Genomic DNA, 26,273 nt, shown 5'->3' with positions numbered 1-26,273 from the left:
CACTCGTTTGCCTTTCATCTTAGTTAGACATACTAGTTTTGAAGTAATTAAATTCATTCGTTGCAAGACTTTGTTTACTTTAATTAGAACTGACGAGTCATATTTTGAATATTAAATGAATTTATACAGATCTTATTAAAATGGCAAATTATGAGCTTTCTGGATCTTAGAAAATGGATGGGTTTAGAAGAAAAAATGCACAATGAATAAAAACGTACTAAATTTGTTATTAGCACTCAAACTTTGCTGATGCTTTATGATTAAATGCTTATGAGTTGAGGCCTATAGCAAAAATGTAGTTCTTCAACCAACTCTGGAGGAATATTGTATATTATTTAATTTGTTAAAATATATCTTTATAAGTAAATATTCACTTTGAACAATTATGATTCAGTAAGGTTTGAAATAATCTACTAATTGAAGTGTTTTAAAGAAACAGAATGTAATAGGGTTCCTCTTACTGTGAACAAACATCATGACCAAAAACAAGATGGGGACAAAAGGGTTTATTTGGCTTACACTTTCAGATCACAATTCATCACTGGTGAAAGAACAGGAATGTAAGCAGGGCAGGACCTTGGAGGTAGGAGCTGATGCAGATGTGATGGAGGGATGCTGCTTACTGACTGGCTCTCCCTGGCTTGCTCAACCTGCTTTCTTATAGAACCCAGGACCACTGGGCCAGTGATCTAACCACCCACCAGGGGCTGGGCCCTTCCCCATCAATTACTAATTATAAGGTGTTGGGTCAACACGTAGATGGATTTTGTCTTCTTGAATTTCTTTTGTGTGGTCACTATCTCTTTGTAATTTCCTTTTTTTTTTCTTTACTTTTTCTCACTTATTTATAATGACTCTTAAGGACCAATTCAGTATGGCACTGCTGGATCTCTTTGAATCTAGTTTACAAAGTCCTTTCCCTTACTCTGCTATCCTACAGCTTGGTGTTCTTTGTCTTGTAGATAATGACCTAGTTCTTTTAGCCAGGCCCTTCATCTTAGCAAGGAGTATTCCCCTTGTCATCCCAGTTAGCCTCTCCCTCCTGTGTAACAAATGAAACGTTAATTGTTTCATGTGGATTATTATGGGATGGTCTCACATTATACTTACCTGTCTCTGCATTATATAATGTACATTGCATGACCACAGAACCTTAGCCTATCATGTTAAACACTGTTCTAAGACCTAGAGGTACAGCGAACTTACGAGTATTTCCTGAAGTGGTTGTCTAGGTCCTGGCTTTTAAGCAGGGGTTGTCAAATACATTAGATATGTGGATATATGGATCTCACTAAATTGGTCCTTAAACATTATCTTAATAGAACGATTCTCTCTCTCTCTCTCTCTCTCTCTCTCTCTCTCTCTCTCTCTCTCTCTCTCTGGCTGTCTCTCATAACATGTGTGCGTGTGTGTGTGTGTGTGTGTGTGTGTACAGGACTTTGTGCGTGCGGAAGCTAGAGATGGATTTCCGGTATCCTCCTGAGTTACTCTCTGGCTAATGTTAAGAGACAGAGTCTCTTCCTAAACTGAGAGCTTACCCATGTGACTAGGCTACTTAGACAGTGAGCTACAGGGACATGCCTGTTCCTACCTCCCAGCTCTTGAATTATAGCTCTGTGATTCTTTACATGACTTTCCTCTGAGCTTGGGTATCACCCCTTAAGTTCTCATCCTAGCACAGCAATCACTTTGCCAGCTGTTTCTCTAGCCATGGAAGCAATGCATTTCTGATGATGACAATTAGTAATGTCCTGACAGTAAGTGTGACTGTAGCTGTGGAGGAAGCTGACAGTCAATGGTAGTGCTAGACAAGGACTGCAGTACAAGTTGTGTTTTAGGCAGCTACTTGTTTTGAGATCATGTGAACACAGATCTGCATCTTACATATCCTCCAAATAGTCCAACTACAGTGATTCAAGTGGAATATTTGAGGGATTCTCCTCAGTTTTGGTAAAGAGAAAGGAAAAAAAGAAATAGATTTCTTTAAAACACAAGGTAGATGTAATGTGTGTCAGTAAATTTGCACTGTGTTAAAGTTTATTTTGTTGCATATTGGCTGGTTTTCTGAACAAATAGAGAATTAGGAGAAATGATACAGCCTAACCATTACTGACATTCACATTTGCTCCCCCTCCCTCCCTCCCTCCCTCCCTCCCTCCCTCCCTCCCTCCCTCCCTCCCTCTTTTAAACCCAGGCCGCCTCATATCTGTAGTATTAAACCCACCTCAGTCCACCAAGCTCTAAGATTACATATGTGACTCAGCATGCCGGGCATAGACATTTTGTCTAAGTGGAGTTTAGGAGTCGACACAAGGACACCTGGTTTGGACTCTTCTTTGGGATGGTTATAATTATTCTTTCACTGACCCTTTACAGGGGGGACTCCGAGCACTAACACAGGATGCCTTGTTCCTGTAAGCAGGGCCTCTGCTCTGTCACACAGTCCTTTCGATCTGCTAAGGATTAATTTGGCTATTTGCGTGGCTGACTTTACTATTATTTTGGGTAATTCCCGTTATCCGAAGTTCTCATTTCCTTGTGGAGAAAATTGTTTTACTCATAATAATGATAAGCGAATTAACTGGACAACCTCCTGGCTGTTAGGAGAAACCCATGTCATTTCCGTGCCTCTGGCTCGTAGTCATCCTGTCCATCCCACCCTCAGTGTAACTGCACTGTGTTCTAAGAGTACAGATGCACTTCGGATGTTCCCTTACTCACGCTCTTACCTCAAAACCTCCACAGTACACTTCTTCATTTTAGACTCTTGAACAGAGGAATTTTTGACAATGTGCATTTCCCCACAGGTAGCAAGAGAATGAGGAATATCTGTGCATTGTCTATTGTGGAAACTCAGCCTTGAAAGCGGTTATTTGTACAGAAAAGGACAGGTATAGAATCACCCGGAGACCCTCAGCCAAGCAGTTTCTTAAGTCACTATAGTATATCTCAACTAGTATCCATTGCATGTGTGCACGCGGTCGTGTGAATAGAATATCCATGACATTTCACTAGACTTTCAAGGAGACCCTTCCTACCAAGGTTGAGATAAAATATTGGTATAAGTTTCCATAGGCCATATGATTCATCCATAAGAGTTTTCCTTCAACTATGGTCTGGCGATTCTATGTCAGATTTTCTCAGTAGGTTTATTTTGTTGTTTGTTTTCAAAATATTTTCTATTACCACTGACATACTATTCTCACTTTACCATAGTGTCATTCAGAATGGCTTGACTGATATTATCAGAAATTAATGTGAGAACAGTTCCAAATATCTATTTCCACATTTGCCTACTCCATTTTGTGCATGCAAGCATAAATTTTAATCAAGCAATATGTAGAAGAAACTATATAGGAATATTTTAGAAAAGAAGTTAAAGCATTATTTTACTTCCCTGCTCTTAAACTCTTCAGCTTAACTTTAGTGAGCAGTGACAACATCAGGTGTTTATGTATGGTCCCAACTGCCTGATCACTCTTCTAGGCAGGCTGTTAGAACTGACGGTCTCCAACTGTGTGCCACAGGTGACCCTGTTCTCCAGTGGTCGAGCTAAGGCTGTCAAAGCAGGGAATGGAAGGTCTCGTATACAAGCACAGGATGTACAGGCGCCACTCACTGACCTTAAGTTGTTCAATTCAACTGCTCGTCTCTGTGCCGTGTTCTTTACTTCAGGGTGTTCTAATTGCTGACTCTCAGCTGCTGGACTAGAGCTATTTATTTCACAAGTGCATGGCATAGATGATTATTATGTTAAATTGGAGAGAAATTCTTCAACTGAAGTATGAAAGACAAATATTAAATATATAGATATTTATTTGGCTATTTGCCTCAATTAATTTGAAATTCAATAACAGTTTCTTTGTTCTGTTGCAGCCAGCTTTGAGTTTGGGAGATGTATTGGTGGTAACAAAACATTAGAATCAAATACAGAGCTAGAAATGTTTTCATATAAAGCATTGCTTTGTAAGTTACAAAAGTCTTTAACTTAGTATATACAGCTTCATTATCACTGCGAAAGAGCACTATGGAAAACTCTCCACGCTACTGGACAACATGACACAACTGTACCAGAGCGTGATGAGCTACTATGCTGTCGACACGAAGAAGGTTTCTGTGGAAGAGTTTTTTAATGACCTGAACAATTTCAGAACTTCATTTATGGTACGTGAAAATTTTGCCTTTGTTTTCTGAAGAGTGCTCTTGCAGTCGTCCTCGCCCATTCTCTCTGTAACTGTAATTTTTAATTCTCTTCGTGCTTTTTCTAGTGAAACCTATCTTTTCTGGTGTTACAGATTAGCTTTAAATTTTTCAAATTTTAAACTTTTAAAAAATATGTAGTTTGTTCTCTTTCAGGCTTTTTTTTTTCTTTTTTTTTAACGTGAAACTGTAATCAGAAATTTTGATTGAAAAAGTGACAGATTCTGAAGGTTTTCATAAAGGCCCCCTCCTGGCTGATTACAGGGCACTTTTATAATAAGTTTTTGGCTATGAATTTGCTTCTTTATGCTGAAGATCAATTTGTGTTTTGTGGTATAATTTTACCAAAATCTGTGCAGCTCCCGTGAAGCCTTTTTTCCCCTCCTGTTTTAATGCATTGTACAATAACCCCCTGCCATTCCCTCTGAGTGGGTTTTACATTCCTACAGTTTGCTTCAGACGCTTTAATAGGGAGGTCAGGTCTTTGAGGTAGAATCCTTTCATTTAAGTATTAAAAAGATCTTTTGAAAAGTATTAGCTGATTAGATGGGGGAAAAAACTACACACACATATTAAAGGGAGAAGGTATTGTTGCTTCCCTTGGGAGACAGGGGATACCGTATTGCAAAAGGAAAAATTGTTATTCTTAATAAGTGGGGAAATCATTTTTGTATTTCAGTACACGTTTTGTGAGGATTAAAAAGTTTTGAGGTATGAAAAAAGAAGATTAGGTTGAGAGAGCTGCTTTTTCATCTCAGGCAAACTTTGTCGCTAACTTTGCTGGACTCAGTTATACTCACTTAAAAATGCGCTAAGCTTTTAATAAAAACCGTTCATTTATCCAACATTTATCATTCTGTTTTCTCCAAAAATTCAGGGGTCCTTTCAATTGTTTTTATTAATGGCTATACACTCACCTTGTCTTCTTTTGTGTGTGTGTGTGTGTGTGTGTGTGTGTGTGTGTGTGTTTGTTAGTTCTTGTATAATGCATTGTGTTGACTTATGAGGCACCATTGCTCATAGAAATAAATGTTAAAATGTTTCAGTTTGAGAAAGGTAGATTTAGTTTCCAGAATGGCATCAGTATTACTTTATTTGCTTGCATTGATCTGTTCTGCACATAAATAACAAAGGTGTGTTTTGTATAATGTGAGGAAGAATAGTACCAGGTCCTTGGTTCAATTCTACTGTTGAGCTGACGAGCTTCCCTGGAGAGCTTTCTGTGTTTCAGGCCACTTTGCCATCCATGTTCACTGCCTGAAATACTGCTCCTTCTCTTCTTACTTAGCTGCATCCCCTTCCCCTCATCGTCCCAGGCTTTGTTCTTCTGCTAAGATCTGAGTCTGTTTGATTTGCCCTTATGTGTCTAATACAGTGCATCTCTTAAGTTGGTAAACTTTGGGATATGAGGTGATCGATGGTGGATGCCATGCTTTAAAGGCTAGTGCATTCATTGTCAACGGCTTTCCAGGTTCCATCTTCACTTACTGAAACTTCCCCACAACCAGTATTTATACTCGGTACCCTTAGCTCACCATTATATAGCTAGCCAGGAGCCAGTGTGCTGACCTGGGTGTCTGCCTCCAGATTTGTACCACAGAAGCCTGAATTGGGCCAACTATTAGGTGTATGGTATCTAGAACAGTTTCAAGTGCTACTAAATTGATATCTAACATCTGCTTCCAAAATAAGTCATGGCCAGTTTCACTTGTAAGTCATTTAATTTTTAATGAATTTTTTTTTAAATACGTCTGCTTTTGAACTGAAACAATTAAAAGGTATCTAGTCAAATTCCTCTAGTATACTGTGGGCCAACTTACATCATCTCTCCTACGTATTACTACAGACACAACTAAGTCCTGCAGATATTATTCTCAGGTTTATATTTTTGTTCCTTAAGAGCCTTGTTACAATAGCTAAGGAGGCAACATCTGTCACAGATTGCTCCCCCAAGCAAGATGGAGACCAAGAGGGGAACTTTTCAGGATCCTATAGCTTCTGTAAAGAACAGCTGTTCATTTGACAGTGCTTTAGCTCACCCCACTTAGAGCAGGAATTCTCACATGGGACTTAAGCTTTCCTTGCTGTCCTTTTCTTCCACAACAAGATTCTGTGCTTACTGGGCACCAGTCTGTTTAGATCTACTGATCCAGCTTTTCCAGAAATGAGGGCTAAGGTAAGGAAAGATGTGATTTTGTTAAGTCTTATTTTTGTTAGCATGAGCAGGAGGAGTAAACCCCAAACACATCTGTGGTTGAGCTTCTCTCTGGGCTCCGTGTACTACATGGACACACTAAGTCCCAGTGACTGTCATTGGTGCTTTGTGAGCGACACCTTTAAGAGTAGAGGGAAATGAGGTGGAGAAGCCTGGACATTTAGAAAAGGGGCTTCACTGAAGAGTGAAACTACCTGTGATTCCTTTTTAAAAAATTGTATTTTACTTGTTGTGTCAGGCATAGGGGAGGCATGTGCTACGAAATGTGTAGATGTCCAAGTACAACTTGATAGAAAGGTCAGTTCTTTCCTTCCAGAACACGGGTCGTGGAACTTGGGTCATCTTACTTGGCAACAAACAAGTCTGTACCTCCTAGAGCAACTCATTTCCTGAATCCTACACTTTTAATGGCTTACAGCATCCTGCTGTTAAGTTGCTGCAAGTTGAAGTAATGACTTGTTAGGTTTTGAGTGGTGGTGGTGGTTTGGGTTTTCTCTTCTTTTTACAACTTGTTAAATAGAGCACACTGCATACTTCGTTTCTTTGTGCTTAACCTTTCCATTGATGGCTTCTTGGTGGAAGATACATTTGTATTCTGTTTTGCTTCCAAAATATAAAATGTTCTCTCTCCAGTTTGAGGACAGTGACCATGAGTGGAATAGGAGGTGAAGGTGAGTGGAAGGGTAGTGAGTGGGAAATCTGCCTTTCTGTGGGACTGTGGCAAGCATAAAGGTAAGATAGGGGGTGCTGGGTGAGATGCTGACTGCGAACTGTCAGCTCTGTCAGCTGATGGTCTGGACACATCAATCTTGCAGCAAGTGGTGCTCAGGCCCTCCTACTCTATTCCTTATAACTACTCATGGGTTGACTTGTGAGTAGCTTTAGGCTCACTCTTCCTGGGCTCTCACTGGTCTGTCTGGTACTAGTAGATGATAAGTTTTCATGGGTCATTTGCATTCAGCATGTTTTTGTTGGATTCTGCTGGTGACCTCATACTCATCCTTATCTTATTCAACAGCAAAATCATATTTGTGTTTGCCTGTGGATTTAAGCCTGATTGTCTCCTGTCCTTATCAGTGTAGTATTGTAATGTAGTGTGTTCCAGCCCACGTTGTATCCTAGAAGAGGTCTGTGCCTTGGTTTTACTCACCTGGTCTGAACGACAGGATTTTATCTCTGATGCTTTCATTATCCTGATGTCATTCCTTTTCAGGGAAAACTCTCCTGCTCTTAGTTCAACTCTACAAACCCAGAAGCAGTGTCTTCTGAGGCCTTACCTATTTTCTTGAATGCCTCACTTAGGAAAGATTTCTGTTGCTCCCTTCTCTTTTGACCTTTTGTTGTGTGTCTTTCAGGTAAAAGGTTTAAATAAATTATACATGCCAAAAAAATCTGTTGTTTAGTATTTCCAACATACTTGAGGACTATGAATCCTTTAAATGTTCAGTGTCAGATAATTTCTATGGAATAGGTGTGTGTGTGTGTGTGTGTGTGTGTGTGTGTGTGTGTGTGCGTGCGTGCGCGCGCGCGCGCGCGCGTGTGTGTGTGTGTGTGTGTGTGTGTGTGTGTGTGTGTGTAGCTTTTGGACACAAGTGATTCCTGAGCACAGAAATGCCTTTCTCTGAGCTTGCACTGCACTGAACATGCATTTCTTTTTTTTTTTTTTTTTTTTAAATTTCTTTTTTTTTTTTCCAGAGCTGGGGACCGAACCCAGGGCCTTGTGCTTGTTAGGCAAGCGCTCTACCACTGAGCTAAATCCCCAACCCCTGAACATGCATTTCTTATTCATAGTGTATAAGACCCTGAGATCTGAGACTCCACTTGTGGTTAGGACTTAAAAGGCATCCAAAAGCAGACATTGCCTTGAAGTTATTACTACTGAATACCCTAACTTAGGGAAGTGTTGTATTTTCCCCTTTTCTTGTTTATATATGTCTACAGATGTTGCCAGATTCTGTAGTTAGTGTTTTCTAGTCCATGAAACCGAATTGGGTTTCTACCTTAGTGGTAATGTACTTGACTAATACATTCAAGGGCCTGCGTTAAGCCTGCAGCACCAGGGAGAAAAGAGCAAACAAAAACCAGTGTGCTTCTTCTTTTATCTCCCGTGCATACATTAAACTCCTGTTTGTATGGCCTGTTGTAGCAGTCTGGAAACGGAATGTCTTCTTCATATAGTGCTTAGTGAGTTCTTCATCTCATAGACAACTTTACCCTCATTTTTTTTGTCTTCTACTATGAAATTTAGCTGTTTGTTTCAAACAGGAAGGGGTTGGTGGTCATGAGCAGACTCCAGCATCTAGTGCCATTTATTGAAATGTGTCTTTGTAGATTATTCATGACAGTAAATTGCAAGTTACTTAACCTTAATGAGCCTCAGTTACCTGACAGGAACTGAATGGAGTGGAGTTAATGACCAAATTCACATGAAAGCTTACAGCAAGCTCGCTCTGAGCAAACAACAGATAGAATAACCTTGTTTTCCTGTTTTTCTGTAATAGTATTGGAATTATAAGTGTCTCTCTCCTTTCTCCATACCATGAGCAGAATAGACATCCAGTTTGTGTTTAGCCCTGGCATTAGATTATTTCTACAGGTTATTACTTAGGTTTCATTCAGCCAATATTATCAGTCATATTTTTGGCAAACATTAATTGAGTTGACTTTTGTTTATATAATTGAAATATGTATAGTGAAGCAATAACAAAGCAAGAATCACTCCTAGAATTTTCCTGTATCTTTTGGTCAATTAAAATTTGCTTTTCTGTTGAAATCTTAGTCTAAGGGAATAAACTGTTATCCCAACTGCTACTACTCCATCATCCAATGAGAAGGCATTTGGCTTCAGTTTTGTTTGTCTGTGTGTGTGTGTTTTGTTGGTTTTTTTTTTTTCAAGAACAGCTAGAACACCACCTGTTTTGGTAGGTAAATCATTTAAATCACACAAATTTGATGCTTGTCAGCTCTGACTGCCATTTGTGCTAACTCCTGGGTGAACCAGCTTGACAATAGCAGGGCAATGCACTGAGCATGTCCTAAATGCCTCTTGAAACTTGTACTTATAGACTGATATGTTTTATGTTGTCAGGGGCACAAAATATCATGTACAAATCTTATGGTGGAGTGTTGAGCCAGCTTCTGTGATTATAATAGAAAGCATCTTCAACCCATGCATATTTTGGTGGGCTTACAATTTCAAAGTTGTATTTGGAGTCTTTTCACATAGGGCTTCTGTCTTCATTAGCACCTTTGTTATTCTGAGATCATACTTGGAGCTCTAAGGCTTCCTACATAGAAAAAACTATTCTGAGTTTTCCCCTCCTCATCTCTCAGTGTCTGTTTTATTCAAGCAATGTGGTCAATCCTCGTTGCCTTGATTTTGACTTTGAAATTATTTGTGATGATTTCCTAATCATGATTCCTTCAAGTTTTCACAATGGGAACATAGCCACTGACTTGAACTCTCCTCTTTACTGATGGGATTCATTCTTACTTTATCTTACTCTGTGGACTGGAATGATAATACATGTATTTGACAGACTGGTTCTATATTTCTAAATGATTGGTAATTTGTATTTCTCTTGAATAAGCTTTTGTCGTGTTGCTCAGTGAAACAGAAAAACGAAAATTAAACACTGGATTATTTTGAATAACAATAGCAACAACATACATAGTATCAGGACACAGTAATCCATGTAACTGAAGATATTACATTATACACCAACAAAGTGCAGATAAAAATGCATTACGTAATGTTAAAATCCACACATCAAATGTAATCCTCTCTCCTACTTCAAACATACCCAAGTACAGACATGCAAAGCAGTTGGGGAAGCTTGAAAAAGGTGAACTACAAGGACTGGCAAGCAGGCTCATGTGGGACATAGGAGTTTTAGTTGGCTCCTTCCTAATCAAGGGAATTCAGAGTAGCTTAGTAAACTGCTGTCCTGTGTCCAGCCTACTTCCCAGCACTATGTGCATGCCATTCTACCCATGGGCTTGCCAGTGTTTAGGCTTATGATGAAGACATAAAAGGAACAGTGTATCTCTTAAAAAAGAAAGAGAATGCAATGTGGAGGGTCAAATTATATTTTGAGGGCTGGAGAGATGGCTCAGTGGTTAAGAGCACCGACTGCTCTTCCCAAGGTCCTGAGTTCAAATCCCAGCAACCACATGGTGGCTCACAACCATCTGAAACGAGTCTGATGCTCTCTTCTGGTGTGTCTGAAGATAGCGACAGTGTAATCATAATATATAATAAATAAATAAAATATTTAAAAAAAATTATATTTTGAAGAACTTTAAAATCATACCATGCTTTGTTAAAGACCCATTGTGCTAATTGAAGTATTTTCTTTACCTCAGAGCTTTGCAGACCAATCCGTAGCAAACTTATGAAGGTTCAGTAACCTTACTAGTGGCTAATGAGTAATTTCTTCACTTTGCTGAGGCTGACTTTGTAGAAGAGAGGAGCTTGAGGAGGAGTTGGGTAATGACCAGCACTGCACAGCCACTGGGCTGTTGTAGATTCCCACTTAGGGGTCTTTATCCATTATCATATTGAGCTGACGTAGAATGGTCAGTAACAATTCAGTTCAATTTTTTTCTGCCAGAGCAGAGTGCATCCTGCTCACCCTGTCCCATTGGTAGCATTGTAAAATGAGTCTCGGTAATTCTAGAACAGAACCAATGGGTTATTTTATAAAATAGGATTTATTTAGTAATGAACTTACTACAATTGCTGTTTATTTGTTTTTACAATTGGAGAAATTTCCTAGTTGCTATGAAAAATTTTTTACTGTAAAATTGAGAACCATATACTTTTGAATTCCTGTCAAATTATTAATGTATTTGAAGTATTGTCCTTCATAGTTCATGAACATTGTAATATTCTCTTGCAAGAGCACAAAAATGCTTTGTTTCTTTATTTTATTTTATTTTATTTTTTGTAAATTAAAGTTTTTTCTGTTCATTCCTGAAGATGAATCCATCGGGAGTTTTTGAAAGCAGTCATACTGCCTCCACATGAGAGTAAACACACTTAGGTTAGGCATGTACTGGTGATATATTAGATCCACATTGCTGGTTTACTTAGAGGAAACTTGCTGCTTCTGACAATACCGAATGTTCAGTCCTAGGAAGCACTGAGATTTAACATGAGTTGAGGCAGTTGGAGACACAAGACAACAAGTGAATTCTTAAGCAACAAAAATTGAGTTCAGTGAAACCTGCATTACGTAAATGTATACACACATATACACATGTGTACACATTTGAGTATATATAGATGTTTAAAGAAATAACACTGAATGGACAGGGCTTTTTATGCTTTTTTTTTTTTAAAATAAGGTCTCTGTAGTTTTATGAAATATAAAAAAGATGCAAGTTACTAAAATGGCTTGAAAATATTGAGATATAAATATAAAGCTATATAGTCTGAATACAGGTAAAATACATATATTTTTAAAGTCAGAATCTATGGTATATACTTAATACTGTGACTTTATTTTATTTTTATAAGACTGATAAACATGCACAATAATATATTGCTTTCATTCAAAATTAAGCCTTTCTCATATGTAACTTAAAACATTGCCCAATTAACAGTCATTTTAAAATTACTCTCAAATTTTAAATTACAAATATATACCTTAACTTCCTTTTAAAAATAGCTGAAACACTACTTTGAGGAACATGTACGTAAGGAAGTTAGTCTCTTCCCTAGAATAAAATCCCCAAGCACATTATATGATTTAGTAATATTAAAACAATGTGCACCCAAATGTAAATTGAGTCCTTAGAGGAATAATGGCTAGACTTGAGGTTGAGAACTCCATCTTGCCTTCCATATTTAATTCATCTCGACACCTTCCCTGCCAAGTCATCCCGCCTGCATTGGATGCTTCCACTTCACTCCCATTCAGCTTAGTGTAGCTTCCTATTCCAAGGTCTCTGAATAGAAACACTTACATTCTCATAGGAGCTATGGAACTTGGCATTTTCCTGAGGCTTGATAGAAGCATGTAATATTGACAGAAGCTAGAACATGGATCTTCATGAGTCGTGGCTGAGTAAGTGTGCTTTAGGCACATTTTGAATGATTATATACTCAAGAAAATCATATTTAAAGTGAGTGATATAATAAAACGATATTTGTTACCACTGTGTGAGCCTTCCACTGATAGTAGGGAAGGGATGTCAGGCAAATATATGAATTAATGTCTTTAACTATTGAAGTAGCAATATCATCCTTTTTACAGAAGCAATTGAAGCATTGTCACCCAATAGTCATTTAAGTAAAAGAATATGATTTTAGATTTTCATCTCATTAGACTGTACTATCATTCAAAAATGTGGAAAAACTCAGATTTTTTTTATAAAAAATGTTTTTAAAAATCATCAAATTTCATATTGTATTATCAGAGACATATTTTATCTTATACACTTTCCATACCACATATATGTGAATGCTTTCTTAAAATTATGAGGATCCAATTACTTTCATTTAATCTTGGAACTTAAATCATATGTCTAAGGTACCCAAAATTATATTAGTATAGATGAGCTACAACATCCTATAAAATGAAATGAGATGTGTTATTCAGCTCTACACTATTAAACACTGTGGAGAACTTTGCTTATCAGGCGGGTGTTAAATGAAGACTCTGTACGATCTATCCTACAATAATTCATCCACATACTTTAAGGCTCTTAAATGGTTCTTACCAAGCTTTCTCAGTAATCTGATGAGCCATTTAAAAAAAAATTAGAAAGTTCAGGAAATAGCCAAGGACAAAAAGGATTAAAGAGAAAGAGGGAAGACAGAGTTGCCAGTGACTGTGAAGTTGGAAACCAGGGCTTGTGAGGAATAAGGACATTGCATAAAGCCTTCAAAATAAGAATGCGATGGGGCGGGCCTGGGAGTTGAATTAATCCCACCCAGGTTAGGAAAAAAAATCTCTAGTTATTTACAGAAGCCAATTCAAAGCTCTTCTGGAACACAATTACAACATATGCTGCCGAGAATCTTATTAATTATACTCAGCAAAACAACACAATTCTAAGTACTAAACAACTTTGGGGTAGCATGACATCACAAGGAAAAACGTAGTACATGTCGACATTCCCTCCTTCCAGATTCTCATGTGAAAGGAGACACAAAATGTTTAAGGAAAGAAAGGATTTCAAAAAGACTAGTCGACTACAAATGACCACTTAAAAGGAAAAGAAGAAGGTAATGGAGATAGAAGTTTGGTGAAATTAAACACACAATGGACTAGAGTGGATTATACTCTACACAGAGATACATATTAAATGAAAGTGCTCAGAGGACAGGCCAGGGAGATAGTGTGCTTGAGAGAAACATGCAACAGGGTGAGACTATCTTCCCTTTTTATAGCAAGAGCCAGAATATTAAGGAGAATGAATGAGCAATAAATAATCAAAATGGTGCCTAAGATGCTTCCGGGTCAGAAATCCACAAGTAGGAAGTACGGTATGTAACTTACCAAATAGGTAAAGTGAAACCCAAAAAACCTTCTAAGTGGGACTGGAAGATGGCTCAGATGGAAAATGTTTTAAGAGTGTATACTTCTCTTACGGAGGACATAAGTTCAGTTCCCAGCACCTACTTAAGCCAGGCAAAGATTAGCAGTAACTCTAACTCCAGGGCAACCCAATGTTGTTGACCTCCATGGCTTCTTGTACTCACTTGTATCCACAGAAGGAGAGATAGATACAGATACAGATGCAGATGCAGATGCAGATGAAGATGAAGATGCAGATGCAGATACAGATGCAGATACAGATACAGATACACAGATACAGATACACAGATACAGATACAGATAGAGATAAAGATACACAGCTACAGATACAGATACAGATACACAGATACAGATACACAGAAACATACAGATACAGATACAGATACACAGATACAGATACAGATAGAGATAAAGATACACAGCTACAGATACAGATACAGATACACAGATACAGATACAGATACAGATACACAGATACAGATACACAGATACAGATATAGATAAAGATACACAGCTACAGAAACACAGATACAGTTATATTCTGTTAGTAAAACCACAGGGTGCCAAAGACAAATCCCCTTCCAAGCACTTCCATGGATATGTGTTACTTCTGATCAGCAGAGGAGGAAGCCAGTTAAGTGTCTCCATATCCAGAAAGAATATAGTTGTGCTTCTACTGTGGTACACTCTTAACAAAGCAATGCCCAGAGGCAAACTATTTATGAAGTGAAAGAGAGTAAACTGTTCTGGTGCCCTGTTGTGCATGAGGCATTCAGAGGATGTAATTTTGGGTATAATTTTTTTTTGCCTTCTAACTTCTTTGAAATAGGATCTATCTTGTAGAAAGTTTGCACAAATCAGGCCAGCTTGCCCAAGAACTTCAAAAGTTTCTCCTGTCTTCACTCCCCAGTTCCCAGGAGAAACCCACTGGGATTACAGATGCTGTTCCCTGTATTTCTCTGATGAGCTCGGAAGGTGCCAAGCCTGGCAGGGCAAATGCTTAAGCCACTGAGCCATCTCAGCAGCCTCTTTCAAAAGGAGCTTTAGAAACAGATTGGCAGGGTTTTTCTTAACAGGTCAGATGGTATTTCAGGTTTTAGGGTATATTACTCAAAGTTAGTGAGTTACATGATGGTATAAAACAGCATAGCTTTAGGAGTATGCCTGCTTCCCGTATAAAGCTCTGTTTATAAAATTGTGATTGGCAGAGTACCATTCGTTGTCCCATATCTACAGAAGCAGTTTTTAAATTAAGGCTCATGAGGCAAAAGGCATAAGAGTAAATGTAAAAAATAAAATGACCTATACAATAAAAGTTATTTTGCATACAAAGGGAGACATTATCAGTTTAGAAAGATCTGAGGTTCAAAGACTCTGCTGTATAGTGGAAAGAGGGAAGGAAAGGAAAGATCTGAATTAAATTCAGGACTTGTTTGTATGATAAATGAGTAGGATAGTTTGTAGGCTGGAAGTATCAGGTATAATAAAATCTAAATTGTAGGAAAGAATTACATCAAGAAGTGCATATAAAGAAAAAATCATAGCACAAATAAATATATAGAAGGGATAATCCAAGGTAGGATCAAGAAGAATAAAAATTACAAGGATGTTTAAGAGACAGATGAGACTTTATAAAAAACAGCATGGGGCTTTTACAAGTTTGTTACAAATTTGGCAGATTTACAGGACCCACCTAGGGCCATGAGATGTAGAAAAGTCTGAAGTGACAACCGTTACTATAATGCAGGAAGTCCAGCAAGGAACGTGTGCTAATACCAAAGTGCGCTTAGAACAAATGCTGCTCCTTTACGAAAGTGAAAAACTGCCTCACCTGAAGCACACAAATAGGAGATATGCATGTGGTGGCCCTCAGATGACAATGTAAAGTTGATTTGGCTTTGGTTCTTCAGAACAGAGTTTCTTTATGTAGCCCTGGCTGTCTGGAACTCACCTGTAGACCAGGATGGCCTCAAACACAGAGATCCCCCTGGCTCAACCTCGAGTGCTGGAATTAAAGCTGTGCACCACCATGCCTGACTGATTATGTAAATATTGACTAATTGTATAGTTAAATCCCGTATTTAACATTATACTGGGAAATTGCCAGTTCTCTTTTGATTATTGCTAAGTCCGATGGAAAGATGCTAAAGACACACAAGCTTTGGACTTCAGTATAGCGGCTGGTGTTGATATGGGTACACAGAGACAAGCATTCGGTGAGGGACATCCACTTCACTAAAGCAATTGGGAACTATTATTGAAATTGCCTGACACTGTGAAAGCAAGCTCAATAAATTTCTAAGTATCAGTTTTATTTCTTGATCTCATTAACATGAAATTAAAATTTTTAAATGATGAACATTTTAAAGTGTCATCATTTTATAAAAGCATTTAAATGGCTCTTGTCAAGAATAAGATCATAGAAATAACTTTACCAAAAGATTGTGCATCTCCACCTCAGATGATTCACAAACATTGACCTTAAACCACTAAATATGGAATTGTCAAAAACAACTTCAAACATCATTAGGTACAGAAAATACCTTTTCCGAAGTATAAATGGTACCTTAAAGATTTGCAAGAGTCAGCAATGGAGAAGAGGCTTTGCTGGTGTAAAGTTTGAGAACCACTGTTTATAAGTAACAATGTAAATACTGTTGATTATAGAACATAAATTGACAAGGGCATGGTATACAAAAATCTAAACAACTAACACGTTTCTTAAAAACTCAGCAAAAATAAAAAGGAAAGAAGAACAGCAGATCAAATAGGCAATTCACAGAACAGGAAATAAATACAAATAAGTTTGGAATTACATAAAATTATGTTTTAATGAACTAGTAGCCAGAGGAATGGATGATAAAATGATGTAAAACCACCCACACTTGCAAGACCTGGGACAGTCTGGGTGTTCATGATCTCTAGGTATGTGGTAGAAGCCTACATTGGCACACCATTTGAAAGCCGCCTAATGGCTTCTGATGAGGTCAGTGCAGCTCCAGTTCTTTGGTTCATCAATTCCACCACTATTTGAGTGAGGAGGGATTTGTAGATTTTTATGACCATACTTCATATATGAAATAATATTTACAGTGTGATCCAGCCCCCTTGCTGGACACAAAGTTTTGATACACAAGATGACATATAATACACAGAAAAACTTTGTCTTGGCTGCATGCTTTCTTTCACTTAAAAGCTGGCTGCCAGTAGTTTTATATACTAACACACACACACACACACACACACACACACACACACACACACACACACACAAATTTAGAAACCAGTTAATAACAAGCACCATTAACAAACTCTTACATCTGTATAGTAGCTGGTGCATACACTGTTTGATATCCATATTGTCCATCATAACTAAATTTTGGAAACAACTTAGAATTGACTGATAGAATAAATTTAATAATATACGTGATATAAATGAAGGTCAGTTTACATCTAAAGTGCAAATTAGTACTGTAAACAGTTTTGAAAGAAAATAGTTATAAGAGCTAACATAAATGATGCTGAAATTTTTGTGAAATTCAAAGATAATATTTATAATAATAACCACAACTCCTAAGTCATTACTCTCTGTCTGACACATCTAAACTTTACACATCACACACACACACATTCATGCATTTACAAACTTGTTTAAATATACTGGCTTTGGACCACTTTTAATTCTCTGAAAAAAATGTATATAATGCTATAATAAATATTTGAACCACTTATAAAACACTTGTTCTGACATAAGTTATATTACAAAACTAGCTATAGGTGAGACTAATGAGGAGCTCTGTATTTCCCCTTAGAAGTCACATATTCCCTAGCAGAACCATGTGCTTTGGCGCTCATGTGTCTGTTAATGTACACAAGTATCATTATGTAGACAGTCATGAAAAGTATGGGAGGCTTAGGAACTGGTTCTGGTTATTGGCTTTATTTGAAATGAACAGTCAAAATCTGGCTCAAGTTTCAGAAGCCACTATGGTCACTAATGTGGACTAATAGACCCGCATATCTGTCCAAAAGGGCATGTACAAGGCTGCATCTGGGGAAGCATGCTCAGAGAATGTCTTGTACCAATACATAGTAAGTTCAGTGAGTGGTGGTAAGCATTTGTTCCCTGTCCCCACAAAGCCAAGTACTAGAATTAGTGTCTCTTGGTCAACCAATTGATATGTCTGGCTCAACCTCCATTAGGAAATTTGAATTTAGAATTTACATAACCGAGAAGCAGTTTTGTCTAAGATAATCATCATTCTCTCTTGAGTTCTGCTATTTGAAACTTTTATTTCTTAGGATTTGGCATGCAAGAAAATCCCAAATTACTATTTGTACTCTGTTGTTAGTTTAGAGCTAAATGCTCATTTATATGCTACCTCTTGGTGTTTCTCCATCTTAAATTCTCCTAATAGTTATAATATCAGAATAGAGTAAGTTTTAAATGAGATAGACTTTTAAATGAAAATCAATTGTGCATTTTCCCTAAAACAAAATGGCTTTGAGAGCTACTGTAGATTATATTTCTGAAGGTAAATATTATTTTCAGAGGTCTTGGGAAGTAACTTTGAAATTTTATTTCCCTAAAAGGGTGAGGTGGTTTTATCAGGTAATAGAAGTTCTAATAAATGTTCACATTGAGATGTATCCAGTCATTAAAGTGTAATTTACACTATAAAATTTTAGAAGTTAATGCAATCCATAAATAAGCTGACATATTTTATTTGATGCTGTACTTCATTTCTATTTATTTTCCTCCGCAAGAAATACAGCTTTATTCCTGAATATTTTTATCCACTTTCCAACCTTTCTAACTCATCTCAAATTTTATGCATTCATATACATGTCTACACATGTATACACTTACGCACTTTTGGTTGAGAAACCTTTACTTCATTCTTGTTTGTTTGTTTTATAATTGTCAATTCTACCTGCCTAGTTTATGTTTTCTATCTGCCATTGTCACACACACACACACACATATATATATGTATATATACATATATATATATATATGCATCCCTAAGAGACACACTCACTTACAAGTGCAGCTTACTGGCCCGTGACACACCACACACACACACACACACACACACACATGCATACACACACATATATACATACACACACACTCTCTCTCACTTCAGGCTTTCATTGGAAGTACTTAATCAAATTCTTCCAGTTTGAATTGGCAGGATGGTCTATGAAAGCATCTAGAGTGACAGAAACCACTTTGTAGCTTAGCAATAATTTGGTATTAATACCCGTTACAAACCATGAAGAGTTTGAGACTTTACCTCCCGGCTCTTGGCGGAAGATGCGGAATAGTTTATTACTCAGAGAAAGAGTTCCTGAGCCTCAGTTCTCACAGGGCACCAGGTACATAGAGAGAGGCTCATACTACAGAAAAGATTTGGAACTGAGACTGGCATCCTTTCCCTTTTTTATGTTCCTGAACAACAAAGAAGTTGATTTGCTTTAATGGGCTATACTGCCTCTGTTCCCCAGAACTACTCAATAAGTAGTTGGAAATTAATAGTTGAAAGGGGGGTGCTCCTTAATGGTGTTGTTTTAGTGTTCTCTCTCATAGTTTGATGCCTAAAAACTTCTCAAATGATCCTGTCTTGGCCTGGAAAATTCTAAATTATCAGGCTTCACCTGTCCATTCAAAAATATAATTGTCACCTCACAGAGGGACAATTTTATAAAGCTGAACATATGTGATTCTGGCCTGAGAATATGACTTCTGGTCACTCCATGTTTCAGTATGTAGTAGTTTCATGAGCTCTTACAGTATCTGAGTAAAAAATGTCATGAATCAAGACACCTTTCAAATATACTAGTGTAAATATCATGTGAGGGAATGACAGCAATTATAATTTTCATGCTCTCGGATGATATTCTTAGCCTTTTGGTTAGTCTAAGCTTTTGGTCTCTTCGTAAATTCTTAAAGATTTATCTAATAATCGCAAGGATGTTAGGTCAGAAAGATGGACAAGCAATGGCTATTAAGTGGGCTAAAATTAGCCCATGATAAATTGTAATTAAGCTGTGGACCTAAAACATTCTCCACATTAATTGAAATTCTAATCAGCTGATCAACCTTGCAGAGAAGGTTCCAGATAAGGTATGGTTCTTTCCAAGAACTTGTATTAGCACACCTTAACTCTTCTGATCTCATTACCACTTCTCCCCCTCTTTCCCTCTCTGGAACTGAGCACCTTGGTGATCACTTTTCTGCTTGTAATGTCTTCTCACAAAGCACCCATTAGTGCCTTAGTCAGTATTCTATTGCTGTCAAGAGATACCACGATGGTGACAAGTCTTATAAAAGAAAGTGTCTAATTGGAGTCCTGCTTACAGTTTCAGAGGATCAGTTCATTACTAACATGGCAGGGAGCCATTCAGCAAGCATTGCTGGAGCAGTAACTGAGTGGAGCATCCTGACTCATAGGCAGAGAGAGAGAGAGAGAGAGAGAGAGAGAGAGAGAGAGAGAGAGAGAGAGAGAGAGAGAGAGAGAGAGAGGAGATATGGAGATATGCTGGGCTTAACATGACTTTTGATACCTCAAAGCCCACCCCAGTGACACACTTCCTCTGACAAGGTCACACCTACTTCAAGGCCACACCTCTTAATCTTTTGAATCTTTTCAGAGGGTTCTGTTCCCTGATGACTAAGATTCAAGTGTATGAACCTGTGAGGACCATTCTGTATCAAACCACTACTCTTAGCCAGCGCTTTGATTTCGGTTTTAATCAAAGCAGAGGTGGGCTGTATCTAGTGGAAAGTTACTTCATAACTCCTCTGATGCCTGATGTTGGGTTTTCATGATTGGGCCTCTTTTTTTTTGTTACTTGTTTTTATTATTTTTGTTTTGCAGTTATAAAAACATCATTTTCCCTTTCTTCCTGCCAGTGTCTCCTCATACCCCTCTTTGTTCTCTTTCAAATTCATTTCCTCTTTTTTCATTAATTGTCACATACATATGGCAATTTTTATACTATCTTTGGGTTTTAAAATAGTGTTCTAGTATTGCAAAATAGCTCAATGCACCAAATGCTTACCTCTTTTTTTTTTCTTTTTTTTTTTTTTTATTAACTTGAGTATTTCTTATATACATTTCAAGTGTTATTCCCTTTCCCGGTTTCCGGGCAAACATCCCCCTCCCCCCTCCCCTTCCTTATGGGTGTTCCCCTCCCAACCCTCCCCCCATTGCCGCCCTCCCCCCATAGTCTAGTTCACTGGGGGTTCAGTCTTAGCAGGACCCAGGGCTTCCCCTTCCACTGGTGCTCTTACTAGGATATTCATTGCTACCTATGGGGTCAGAGTCCAGGGTCAGTCCATGTATAGTATTTAGGTAGTGGCTTAGTCCCTGGAAGCTCTGGTTGCTTGACATTGTTGTACTTTTGGGGTCTCGAGCCCCTTCAAGCTCTTCCAGTTCTTTCTCTGATTCCTTCAACGGGGGACCTATTCTCAGTTCAGTGGTTTGCTGCTGGCATTCGCCTCTGTCTTTGCTGTATTCTGGCTGTGTCTCTCAGGAGCGATCTACATCCGGCTCCTATCAGTCTGTACTTCTTTGCTTCATCCATCTTGTCTAATTGGGTGGCTGTATATGTATGGGCCACATGTGGGGCAGGCTCTGAATGGGTGTCCCTTCAGTCTCTGTTTTAATCTTTGCCTCTCCCTTCCCTGCCAAGGGTATTCTTTTTCCTCATTTAAAGAAGGAGTGAAGCATTCACCTTTTGATCATCCGTCTTGAGTTTCGTTTGTTCTAGGGATCTAGGGTAATTCAAGCATTTGGGCTAATAGCCACTTATCAATGAGTGCATACCATGTATGTCTTTCTGTGATTGGGTTAGCTCACTCAGGATGATATTTTCCAGTTCCAACCATTTGCCTACGAATTTCATAAACTCGTTGTTTTTGATAGCTGAGTAATATTCCATTGTGTAGATGTACCACATTTTCTGTATCCATTCCTCTGTTGAAGGGCATCTGGGTTCTTTCTAGTTTCTGGCTATTATAAATAAGGCTGCGATGAACATAGTGGAGCACGTGTCTCTTTTATATGTTGAGGCATCTTTTGGGTATATGCCCAAGAGAGGTATAGCTGGATCCTCAGGCAGTTCAATGTCCAATTTTCTGAGGAACCTCCAGACTGATTTCCAGAATGGTTTTACCAGTCTGCAATCCCACCAACAATGGAGGAGTGTTCCTCTTTCTCCACATCCTCGCCAGCATCTGCTGTCACCTGAGTTTTTGATCTTAGCCATTCTCACTGGTGTGAGGTGAAATCTCAGGGTTGTTTTGATTCGCATTTCCCTTATGACTAAAGATGTTGAACATTTCTTTAGGTGTTTCTCAGCCATTCGGCATTCCTCAGCTGTGAATTCTTTGTTTAGCTCTGAACCCCATTTTTTGATAGGGTTATTTGTTTCCCTGCGGTCTAACTTCTTGAGTTCTTTGTATATTTTGGATATAAGGCCTCTATCTGTTGTAGGATTGGTAAAGATCTTTTCCCAATCTGTTGGTTGCCGTTTTGTCCTAACCACCGTGTCCTTTGCCTTACAGAAGCTTTGCAGTTTTATGAGATCCCATTTGTCGATTCTTGATCTTAGAGCATAAGCCATTGGTGTTTTGTTCAGGAAATTTTTTCCAGTGCCCATGTGTTCCAGATGCTTCCCTAGTTTTTCTTCTATTAGTTTGAGTGTGTCTGGTTTGATGTGGAGGTCCATGATCCACTTGGACTTAAGCTTTGTACAGGGTGATAAGGATGGATCGATCTGCATTCTTCTACATGTTGCCCTCCAGTTGAACCAGCACCATTTGCTGAAAATGCTATCTTTTTTCCATTTGATGGTTTCGGCTCCTTTGTCAAAAATCAAGTGACCATAGGTGTGTGGGTTCATTTCTGGGTCTTCAATTCGATTCCATTGGTCTATCTGTCTGTCTCTGTACCAATACCATGCAGTTTTTATCACTATTGCTCTGTAATACTGCTTGAGTTCAGGGATAGTGATTCCCCCTGAAGTCCTTTTATTGTTGAGGATAGCTTTAGCTATCCTGGGTTTTTTGTTATTCCAGATGAATTTGCAAATTGTTCTGTCTAACTCTTTGAAGAATTGGATTGGTATTTTGATGGGGATTGCGTTGAATCTGTAGATTGCTTTTGGTAAAATGGCCATTTTTACTATATTAATCCTGCCAATCCATGAACATGGGAGATCTTTCCATCTTCTGAGGTCTTCTTCAATTTCTTTCCTCAGTGTCTTGAAGTTCTTATTGTACAGATCTTTTACTTGCTTGGTTAAAGTCTCACCGAGGTACTTTATATTATTTGGGTCTATTATGAAGGGTGTCGTTTCTCTAATTTCTTTCTCGGCTTGTTTCTCTTTTGTATAGAGGAAGGCAACTGATTTATTTGAGTTAATTTTATACCCAGCCACTTTGCTGAAGTTGTTTATCAGCTTTAGTAGTTCTCTGGTGGAACTTTTGGGATCACTTAAATATACTATCATGTCATCTGCAAATAGTGATATTTTGACTTCTTCTTTTCCGATCTGTATCCCCTTGATCTCCTTTTGTTGTCTGATTGCTCTGGCTAGAACTTCAAGAAATATATTGAATAAGTAGGGAGAGAGTGGGCAGCCTTGTCTAGTCCCTGATTTTAGTGGGATTGCTTCAAGTTTCTCTCCATTTAGTTTAATGTTAGCAACTGGTTTGCTGTATATGGCTTTTACTATGTTTAGGTATGGGCCTTGAATTCCTATTCTTTCCAGGACTTTTATCATGAAGGGGTGTTGAATTTTGTCAAATGCTTTCTCAGCATCTAATGAAATGATCATGTGGTTCTGTTCTTTCAGTTTGTTTATATAATGGATCACGTTGATGGTTTTCCTTATATTAAACCATCCCTGCATGCCTGGGATGAAATGCTTACCTCTTAAGACTGAGACCTTAAGGGGTTGGGGATTTAGCTCAGTGGTAGAGCGCTTGCCTAGCAATTGCAAGGCCCTGGGTTCGGTCCCCACCTTGAAAAAAAAGAAAAAAAAAAAAGACTGAGACCTTAAGTGTTTGTGTCTAAGTACCCAGATCAAAGCTGTGTATGGTGTAGTGGAGAGGGCCTTTAATCCCAGTGCTGAGAAGACAGAGACAGGCAGATCTCCAGAGCTTCCTGGTTTGCCCTAGAACTCACTTGTGAGACAGTCTAACCAAATGATAGCTCCAGGTTCAGTGGGAGACCCAGTTTGACAAAAAATGAGGCTGAGAGCCATTGACCTCAGAACCTGATCTCCCACATATGTACACAAAAATGCCACACAGGCACAGAAATGAATGGTTACACCTTTTGTTCAGTGCTTGACTGTGTTACAACCTGTGAGTACTTACCCTTAATCCCAAACACTGCAACAAATGAAAAGAAAACCAACTGGCTGGGAAGGTCGTTCAGTTGGTACAGCAGCCCTGGGTTCAGTCTCTACAACTGCATGTAGACTACTTACTTGTAGTTTAATTGTCCGCTTTAAAAATATTGGTAATTAACATGTAACCTGTTTGTATTTCATTGACATTAAGTGAAATACAGTTTGTTTGATGTAATATGATGCCATGCTGTTTGTTGGCACTTAAAAAATTCTACCTTTACCTGCTAATTCTCACTAATGCCACATGAGAGGCATTGCTTGATTGGTATAAAACTTAGAAATAAGAAATTAATTAACTAATCACATATCCATTGAGATCTTCTTTTCATTAGCATGTTATTGGTTTTGATCAACAGTTGCAGGATCTGACTTTGAGACCTCAAATATTTATATAGTTGCCTTCATGGCACTCTTTTTTCTACAAAAAAAGGATTTGTTCCTGACCGTTAGGTGGAGATTTTGTCCCTGTTTAACATTTCCTCAGCTGCTTCCCTTAAACTCGAATAGCTTATAAAGGAGCTACATACATGGTAAGCTCTTAGGGAGTTAAAGATTCTCTCTTTATGTTAGTGAGCAGACTTGATTTGTATATTAAACGCCTTTTTATTTTTAGTTTCTATCTTTTCCCTTTTAGATAATTCCACTTATATGCAGGTGCTTTAAACCCAGAAGAGTATTTATAGATACATGTGTAACAAGGGTTTATGTGTACATATTTTATGGCTGCCACTCATCCAAGAACTAAATGTTTTCTGAAAGAGAGTCACTCAATGGTTGGACCTTGTATGGGATTTTAGATAATTTTCTTGTGGAACCACTGGTTAAAATTAATAACTTTTCAAATTTTATTTGTATTAGCAAGCATTAAAGGAAAACATCAGAAAAAGAGAAGCAGCAGAAAAGGAGAAACGTGCTAGGATAGCAAAAGAGCGAGCAGAGAAGGAGCGACTGGAACGCCAGCAAGAGAAAAAGCGCTTGCTAGAAATGAAAACTGGTGAGTCTCATTGCCTGCCCTGTTCACACCATGCTCACATAAGATTCGTGGTTCTTCATCAGCGTCTTAATGTATTTGATGAACTAGGAAATAGCATTTGTTTCTGTGGTTGGCCATAGAGCATAGTTTTCCCTGCGGGCCTTCCTCTGTTTAGTTTGCCAATGTGTGTTGTTTCTCTCAGGCTAGGAGCTCTGGAAGAGTTGGAAGTCAAGTGCATTCGCTAACTTTATCATTATCAAGTCTGTAACAATGCTTGTCTACTCAATACAGTTACATCCATAGGAACTCACAGGAAATTCTGCAGGATACAAGACTCATTTCTTCCACTGAGTGCAGCATAGGAGAGCTTGAGGCTGAGCTCAGTCTCCAAACCTTGAAGCAAAGGCTGAGAAGAAAGAAGGGACTGGAGGAGGGTATGGGAGACAAAGAGAGACAGACTGGAGAGACAGAGCTACCAATGGTAATCCCTAGGAATAACTATAGAAAAAAGAAACATTTGGATATGTCATTTTTCTAGACATGAGGGTATTGTCAGCATGCTACAGTATTCCTCAGCCACTCATCCTGAAACTTCCCAGACAAAAAGACACAATGTCTGGGGTTTGCATGAAAATAGCCTGTGTTGAGTGGAGTGTAGAAGCTCTGTGAATGAAGCAGGAAGAGTTTTTAAGCTGGTGACTGCACTGGGAAAGGGTGTGCCCACTGTCCTCTCTTCTCTACTTAGATTAGACTATGTTTTCTAACTGTAATGGTCACCTTTTGAAAAACTTGACAAACTTGATTACAACCTTCTAGAAACATCTATATATTTTATAAAGTTAGATGCATCATGCTCTGGTTTGTTTGTATTTTATTTCTCCCATTTTACTTTGTTATTCCTTAGATGACT

At 38.3% G+C, this 26,273-nt stretch overlaps 2 protein-coding genes and 1 non-coding gene across 9 annotated transcripts in view; 1 reads left to right on the top strand and 2 right to left on the bottom strand.

Annotated features, from left to right (window-relative positions):
• Diaph3 (diaphanous-related formin 3) overlaps nucleotides 1-26,273 on the top strand; it is a 469,632-nt gene that overhangs the window by 297,302 nt on the left and 146,057 nt on the right. For 5 of the 6 annotated variants that reach the window (XM_063274163.1, XM_063274159.1, XM_063274162.1 and 2 more), the window contains 2 exons: nucleotides 4,001-4,164; nucleotides 25,249-25,384. In XM_063274163.1, the coding sequence (XP_063130233.1) occupies nucleotides 4,001-4,164; nucleotides 25,249-25,384 (300 nt within the window). Of the gene's footprint in view, nucleotides 1-3,999; nucleotides 4,165-25,248; nucleotides 25,385-26,273 lie in introns of all 6 variants that reach the window. The other variant, NM_001305172.1, reaches the window with a different exon arrangement.
• Nucleotides 1-26,273, bottom strand: part of LOC134481998 (uncharacterized) — a 93,376-nt gene that overhangs the window by 34,355 nt on the left and 32,748 nt on the right. The gene's annotated exons all lie outside the window — the stretch shown is intronic.
• Nucleotides 8,105-8,186, bottom strand: Trnav-aac40 (transfer RNA valine (anticodon AAC) 40). Its single transcript has one exon. It is a non-coding gene; the product is annotated as a tRNA-Val (tRNA).

This window comes from Rattus norvegicus, chromosome 15 (assembly GCF_036323735.1).
Source record: "Rattus norvegicus strain BN/NHsdMcwi chromosome 15, GRCr8, whole genome shotgun sequence".
NCBI classification, from domain to species: domain Eukaryota; kingdom Metazoa; phylum Chordata; class Mammalia; order Rodentia; family Muridae; genus Rattus; species Rattus norvegicus.
The sequence above is the reverse complement of the archived record's forward strand: the minus strand, read 5'-3'. Positions and strand labels throughout refer to the sequence as shown.